Consider the following 8,067-nt stretch of genomic DNA (forward strand, 5'->3'; position numbering starts at 1 on the left):
TATATTACTACCTGCTAAGCCTATTACTAAAACTACTACCCGCGGCTATAGTATATAGTTACTAAGTAAATATTAGTAGATATATATTAAATATATAATTATACTAGTACTCTACTAAAAAATCTTATAATAATAGCGTTTTAGTGGTAGTTAAAAGCTTCATTTTTTAGTGAGCTCGCATTTTGGTGGGGTGTTGCATTGGCTGAAGTGTTGCATTGGGTGCGCACGGACAGTAGCGTCTACGCCACCCTTCAGAATTTGCCTGGCGCTAATTTCACTACACGGAACTGATAAGTTCTGGAACAACTCAAATGCGCAAAAAGCGATGATGGCGCATCAAAAAATTTGCATTGATTTATCGCCTCTGAAGCAGAGTAAACATTGAGTGCAGAATTAGATCTATATGGGAATATGCTGTGCCGTAAGATTGCTGATCGCCGAGATCTCGATTGACCTGCCCCACTGCAATTGCCAGGGCCCATCTGCAAATCCCCCAAGATCATTGCCCCTAGTCACATACGGAGACTTTGAGCTCAACCAATGCGCCGCTTTTCTATTGTCATTGGAGCTGCTCTTGAGTTTGCTCTTATGTATCCAAGCTAAGCACATCAGACATAGCTTCGTGAGAGCTCAAGTGAACCTATAGTCTGAATATATGTTTTTCGCATTATAAGAAGGGAAACTCAGTGATGCATTCAACATGCTCATTTTCTAGCCAGCTTGAATACATCCTTCGATTTTTCCACCCAGATGAAGCAGAATGCCTCCCTGTGAGCAGTCGGCCCTTCTCGGAAGGATCCCCTATGACATCTCGGCGCTATCCACAGAATTTTGGTTCGACGCTCCCACACTTAGCTTCTATACGTACCACGGCCTGACTATTGCGTAGACTTAGCTAGCATCGGCTTTTCCTCACGACTAGAAAACATATGCTAGCTGGTCTTCAGCTGTTTTTGAACAAAATCGGTTCGATACCTCGTGATCACTTTCTTAAGCTCGATCCGTCATGATGGAGCATAATTTGTTTGTGTGATTGAGCTTGAACTTATAAATATTTAAATACACATTGGGAAATATAAAGTATTGGTTTGCAGCCGATTATAGCTCAAAGAAACGTCGCCCAGGCCCATGGCCCTATCCTATATTCTAGCGCAAAAGTAAGGAAACGCTCTCACGTTTGTCAAGTGATAGGATGGATTATATTAGTGAGCCATAATGATGACTGAAATCTTCCAAGTCTAAGCATTCCATCGTTTTTCAACTTCTTTCTTTGGACGATAGCATGGCAGCCATTCTCTCAAGGCCTTTTTAAACAGTTCTCGACTCTTGACTCCATCAGGAACAGTAACGCCCGTTGTCCTGAAATCAAAGCAATGTGCCGCATCTCTCAGAACCATACCGAACAACTTGTCCTTTCCGGTGCTCACTCCGCATTTGGGAATGTCTTGTGTAATTTGAACCTTTGGTGCAAAATCCAGGTCAGAAGCAGGTGAATTCAGGCGCCAAGGATCGAACTCCCCATTAGACCAATAAGTATTTGATGGTCGAATTGACCATCCACCAAGGGCTTTGTTGGTGTTTTTAGTGTTAGGCAACTCCGGGAAGAGAGGAGCAGTCGCATTAGGGAATTGGAGATGACATATATCGCGCTGGTGCTGAATCGAGTTGTACTTTGAAATGAGTTGATGTGGGCCGATATTGGCGGCCTGGAAGAACCCTATACTTGATTAGAATCGGTTGAAGTATTTCGAGGGAATACATTCGAGACATACCCCATTCGGTGCAATATTGCCACGTCCAACTAATCGTCGCAGGATCCTTGAAAGCACCGTCCAAGATGCAATTTCCACCTGTTTTGTTTGCATGACCCGAGCACTCCAGCTCAAAATAATCATTTACCATGGTCACAAAGTTGGGATACGTGGACCACCTATCTACCACCCACTTGGCGCCTCTGCTCGGTGCCCATCCCTCTTTGGGTGCAGTCTTTCCGTTCGCAAGGTCGGTTTCAATCCAGTCACAGAATTGGCGGAGCCCATATATATCACCCTCTACGCCGTATGACTGCCATCTCGCGGCGATAAGAGTAAGCGCGTCCGCAAATCCAGCATTCGAGCTACTAGCAGCACCTAGACCCAAGAATTGTTCTTTTAGTTTAGCAGCGGCATGCTCGCCTTTGTCCATGACCCCGTCCATATATCTAACTGCAGCCTGGATATCCCGAGTACAATTTCCAAAGCCCTTTGCGTTCATGCCTCGCCATATTGGGTCGAAGTAATACGTCTGGTCAACTCTAGCCTCGACTGGGGCCGAAGCAGCCCACGAAGCGTAGATGGTGTCAGGGTACAAGTTGCGCATGAACGCAGCCCTCATTCCAGGATAGGAACCGCCAATGAAGACCCATGGTGTCTGGTCAGGAGTGAGCGTTGCATTGAATTCTTTCCTGGTAAACTGCTTCGCGAAGCGGTCAACATCCGCAAGTGCTTGTTCTGACGTTAAGAACCTAAAAGCCTCTGCTGGTGTGTCGATCGAGATATCTATGGGTGACGAATCGCCATAAAATCGATGCTCCCATACAATGCCGATACCATTGAATTCATCGACTATTTGCTTGAAAAAGCTGGTTTCGTTACGGAGCCTGAACTGAGAGCTTGTGTTGGCGTTAGCTTCGCCCACATCATAGATGAAGACTGGGCTGCCCGGTTTGTAGCTTTTCGTGTTGACCCAGTACCTGTTGCGAAATTTGCCAGCGCCCGATCCGAAGTGATCCAGTGGGAGCTCAATATACTCAGGGGCGATAGGCCCGGGGTCAGCAGCTAGGGAAGCGGATATCTCTCCACCTGATGCGGACTTCACAGATTTGGAGGATGCAACCTTGGCAGAGTACTCTTCAACAGGCGTATCATCGGAATTGAGGCCCATCTGGGCAAGCAAATCCCATTGGTTTTGAATGGCTCCATTCAGAGCGTTGGTACTCTGCAGCAGCGCAAGAGCGAGCGCGGCTATCAATTTCGAGGACCGCATATCGGTGAGGGCCTCAAGTGGATGGAAATGAACACCGGGAGCAATCTCCCAAGGGAAAGTCGAGTGAAATGCGAGCCTCACCAACTAGGCCACAGATTCAGATGTGAGAATGAATGAAATGGACTCCAGAAAAGGTTGTAGTCCACAACCACATATTATATAAACACCGCAAAAATAGAATGCAGCTGAACTCGAACACGATTTTGGCTAAAGTCTGCTCATCATTGCCACTAGCTCATGGACACAACTCGCATGCCGGCGTGATTCGCTGTCCAATTCTCAAAGCGTTTAAACCCGTCATCTTCCAAATTGCGCTGCTTCGCATCCGAGTCCAAGATGGCAAAAGACAACGGTGATTAGCTAAAAGTAGAAGGAGGCACAAATCATAGCCAAGTGTAGTGGAGCAAAGCTTATCGGCCTTGGTTGCGAATGGCAGGTCTTTGCCAAGCTACTTGAGACCTTCCTTCTTGAGCCTAGTGATGTAACGTAGTTTAGGCCTAGATCGATGCACGTGTATGTAATGCGACCAAGCTCGAGGTCACACACCGTACAAGTGATGGCAGTGTATAAATGAAAGCACATAGTTTTTTTTATTTATTTTGATCATATCTTTGGGCTATGGCGTATCAACCTACCATTACATACAAAAAATAGCAAGCCACATTTGGGTCTATTAAGCACTAGTGTAACGAAAAACATCCTAGTAAACGAAGATGTTCGAAACATGGAGAGCAAAGTCCTGGCTTCAGGTTTTAGTCAAATTGTCTCTCTTTGTTTTGATGAAAATTCCAACCTTGATAGTTATTCTATAGAGACAAAACTTGTAAGAGCTGTGACTCTGTAAAGTAGCCTAATATTAGTAAATATTAAGTAGACATAATTGACTCCTACACACCCGTCTTTCTTTCATGCCCTTTGGGAGATCTGCAGGTGAGCTGAACAAACTCCACTTTGTTCACGCATTTGCATCAACAAAGATAGCTGCAAAAAGTCTTAGTAAGACCCTGAACTCTGGAAATTGGTCTACTGCCCGCTTGAAATAGCCTAGACCAAGGACAGGGCCATCTTTTGGAATGCTGCACATCGGATGCCCCTTGTGCACACTTATGGTCCCTTAAATGTTGGTAGTGTTAAATAAACAGCAAATACCAAGGCCAGAGAGCAAATTAAGGCGGTGAGGACGCTTGTAAAATATGGTATCTCACTCACCGATCTCAAGGCTTAGCGACACAGATGCTCGCCTTTAGGTACTGTAAGATGCGAGACGCGACCAAGTTGCTGCAATGTAGATCCTTTCAGATGCTAGTCAGACAAGTCGGACCGTATCGAGACTGTAGCAAAGAAATGTCCAAATGTTGATATGTAGACGAAGGTTAATTCTGACCTTGGATTTGAAATCGTCCAGCAACCAAGCTATAATGTTACATGCAGCGTGGCAATTCGATGTTACAGCTGCTATATATTACTTATAGAAGCTTAGGAAAAACCCATCCATGTTAACTGCAGGAAGGAATCAAATTACTCCTATGATACTTGTGTGTTTAAGGGATCCTACGCTGTGTTAGCCCCTCTCGCGCCGCTACATCATGGCTGGATAGCTGTCGCTGCGTCTAGTAGACGCTATTGTAATTAGCTTACGCTACTCGCAGAGTTCATTAATTTATGTCTGCTAGTGTACCGATGGCGGCTGCACAAATCTCGCATTCATACGCACGGCGTACGATGCCTTGTAGAGATGATCACTACCTTTTACAGAAATCTCTCTCGTCTGGATAATGGTTGTCTTAATATCCAAATTCTCACTTTGTGTAATAATCGTTGAATTGTTGCACATACACGCGTATTGGAGGTGCATTGCGCACACGTGCACGATAGATGGATCCCTTGCTTGGCATCGTCCAGCATGAGTCATATCACCTCATCATGACTATGTCAATCTCGAAGCTATTTAAAATAGTCCAAACAGGCATACATAAGGGAAATAATAAATCACGTCATTATATAATGAGCTTTTACCACCTTCTCCCTAGGGGCTGTCATACTGTTTCGCATGAAAGACTCGATCTCCGCCCAGATGAAGAGATCGATTCCGAGCTACAGAGTGTGAGACCTGTCGTCAGTCAGAAGAACATATGGTTCTTCTGGCATGCTGGGTTCAGCGCCTTACATCCTTACACAAAGCGCAACATTCGGACCTGGCATCGTCGGTTTTCGAAGAGGGGCTGGACGATCCGCGTGATCAGTTGCCATCCCGACGATACCCTGAACATCGCAAACCTTCTAGACATAAAAGATCGGAATTTGTTTCCTGATGCTTTTGTGGATGGTAAGATAGGTGGAAGATACGCCGCGCAACACACGTCCGATCTTGTCCGCTGGCCTTTGTTACTCACATATGGCGGCATTTACGCGGACGTTGGGATGATACAGATTGGGGATATAGATCGTCTGTGGAACGAAACCATCGGAGACCACTCCTCTGGCTATGAGGTCTTGAGCTACAGAGGCCCACAGCAGCAGGGAAGAAATCTTACAAATTACTTCTTTGCTTGTAAAGCAGGCAATGAACTATTCGCTCGTTGCCACAGACTTTTCCTCAAACTTTGGGAGGGTCGAACAGATACCGTGGGACTGCACGCACATCCATTATTGGAAGGTGTCCCTTTGCAGGGAGGTTCTTTCGAAATGAAAGAGGAAGGAAAGCCTACTATCAACAAAGAAGAAGCTGGAAAGATGCTGACAGACTATATCATACAAGGCCAGGTCGTCAGTCTGGTCATGGGTCTGGTTGACGAAGTAGAAGGATGGAATGGGCCAGACTACGTTGAAAATCATGTGTACGGAATCGACTTCATGAGCGGGAGTCAGCTCATCAACGAGTTGACTGGATGGAATGGAAGGGCACAATTCGAGTTGATGTCAACAAAGATGCCAGAGCAAGGGGCAAAGGAAGATGATAAGCAGAAGAAGGCGAGGGAAATCATCCAGACATTGCTACAGAACAGCTGGGGCTTCAAATTGGCTCACGGAATGATATTGGCTGTATACAAGGAGACTTTGGGAAGTCTTTGGAGGGACAAGGAAGGCTCTGATGTTTCTGATGGAACATATGCAGCATGGTTCAGACACGCAACGTTATACTGGGACCAGGATGCCCTCCCCTGTAAAGTTGATTTCCCAGTTACTCAGCCTTGGAAGAGAGGTACATTACTAGATGAACATTAGATATTCTGTATATCCAGACTAGTAAATGAGTTCAGTGTTTCCACACACCACGCTAAAAAAGATGTCACTTGCTCGGGGAGAATGGTAAAATATTACAGTTTGCCTCTGCATAATTAGCCACAGATGACAGGGCACAGGGTATAGGCTCACGAGCAAAAGGAGCAGGCGCAAGTATAAGTTCAGTTACAATAGGCTGGTCGAAAAAACTCTCACCATAGGTAGCATAGAGTGGTGAGTGCTGTGAGTGAAGAGGGCTAGCGAAGCTGCGTGTACTTGAACAGTAAGTTCTAATTAGACAATCAGAATCTGCAAGCAATTTTTCGAGCTGCCTTGGTTCACTCTTTGTGTAGAAGTAGCACTACACTTGTATTGAGTGTATTGGTAATCTTTCACATATGCTTCACCACTTTGTAACAATATCTTATACAGGACCGTGCATCAATAACTAAGGACACTATTGCCCATATCGCTATTTTTGGCACCGCAGTAACGCTAGGAATCGTATCTGGCCTCGAGTCAGGACTCTTTAATTCATTGGCCGATGTGATACGTCAAGCCCAATGTGGAGCGTTCAGTGCCGCAGGAATACAAGAACCAAATTTCCTAATAGAATCAAAAATCGATCATGCACCCAAGCGTGGACTCCAAAGTAGTATGGTGTCGCAGAACATAAAACAAAGCCGCCGTATGAACTTGCCATTTCTGTCTTATATCATGAAAGTCTTATCGAAACATCTCCTCTCGTTACAATCTAAGTACCTCAGCGTCCTTTATTTCTCATATCGTCAACGTTTCTGCATCCCTCAATATGCAGTACAATCTCTTTGCCCTGGCCCGCTGCCAGATTCTTTATCGCAACGTGATGCGCTGAGGCATTCATCGTTGGCAGCATAATTCCTAGTAGTCACAATTGCAGCCCGGGCAGCATTACATGCACCAATGGCGTCAATTGCCATGCTGTCAACCTGATGCAACAACCGGTGTGCGTGTACACTAGGCCTTGTGCTAAAATGACCAGCAACACGTGTCCAGAACCCATAACAGTGGTTTCTGCAATGTTTTTGTGGCTTTTTCTTCTTCTTCTTCTTCTTCTTCTTCTTCTTCTTCTTCTTCTTTGTCTTTTTCGTCTTGTTCATCTTCGGCCGCTTCTTTGGACCCAGCCTTACCAGTCATCACAAGCACACCAACTAAATAGGGCCTAGAGTACTGCCTGCTCCGTGACTAAGCGTCAGCACAGCCCCTGGATCACATTCTCTCGGCGTCGAATGCAAATACCTTTTGGGAGCCAAGTGTGCACAATGATAGTGTATGATGTTGGGCTAGTAAATCTATGTGAATCGCGAGAGGCGGAGATTCCAACACTGAGTGCGAGAGTGATGCGTGTTGCACTTACAACACTTGTGGTGGTGGCCTTTGCCGAGGCGTTCGTGTTTCATCTTGGGTGCAGCGGTTGGCGCCATAGCTCCTATTGCTAGTGTTGTTCCTGGTCTAGTTGGCAAGGCTACGTTACACCCGACCAGGCACGACACGAATTACCACCGGCACTGTCCTTTTTACTGGTGCCATATAGGCTCCATACGTGATGGATAGAGCTCTCGCCATTGTCTAACGAGTTGGGCCTTTTGGTCTGTAATAACACGGCACAGTTATGGAGTCGTCTATATATGCCTTCATAATTGATTTCACTGAATAGAATTCTGTGGCACGAAGAGATATCCATGCTAACAACATGAGTAGAAATCTAAGACCTTCCGCTGTGTGTACTACCTGAAGAGGCAACCACACAGGCACGGGTACAAAACCTGCGAAGATGAATGA

The 8,067-nt window shown here is 45.7% G+C and overlaps 3 protein-coding genes across 3 annotated transcripts; 1 reads left to right on the top strand and 2 right to left on the bottom strand.

Moving 5' to 3' along the window:
* Positions 1–1,238: 1,238 nt before the first annotated feature.
* COCMIDRAFT_10261 (uncharacterized protein) lies at positions 1,239–3,024 on the bottom strand (the record flags this gene model as incomplete). The annotated part of the gene is made up of 2 exons (XM_007695615.1): positions 1,239–1,717; positions 1,773–3,024. 2 exons carry the CDS (start codon positions 3,022–3,024, stop codon positions 1,239–1,241), a joined length of 1,731 nt encoding a protein of 576 aa, XP_007693805.1.
* Positions 3,025–5,028: 2,004 nt separating this feature from the next.
* On the top strand, positions 5,029–6,249 carry COCMIDRAFT_110858 (uncharacterized protein; the record flags this gene model as incomplete). Its single annotated transcript, XM_007695616.1, has 1 exon — positions 5,029–6,249. One exon carries the CDS (start codon positions 5,029–5,031, stop codon positions 6,247–6,249), a length of 1,221 nt encoding a protein of 406 aa, XP_007693806.1.
* An 803-nt stretch (positions 6,250–7,052) lies between these two features.
* COCMIDRAFT_31210 (uncharacterized protein) lies at positions 7,053–7,709 on the bottom strand (the record flags this gene model as incomplete). The annotated part of the gene is made up of 3 exons (XM_007695617.1): positions 7,053–7,394; positions 7,525–7,610; positions 7,643–7,709. The coding sequence occupies 3 exons, from the start codon at positions 7,707–7,709 to the stop codon at positions 7,053–7,055; spliced, it is 495 nt and encodes a 164-aa protein (XP_007693807.1).
* Between the last annotated feature and the right edge of the window lie 358 nt (positions 7,710–8,067).

Source organism: Bipolaris oryzae (genome assembly GCF_000523455.1).
Source record: "Bipolaris oryzae ATCC 44560 unplaced genomic scaffold scaffold_364, whole genome shotgun sequence".
Lineage (NCBI taxonomy): Eukaryota > Fungi > Ascomycota > Dothideomycetes > Pleosporales > Pleosporaceae > Bipolaris > Bipolaris oryzae.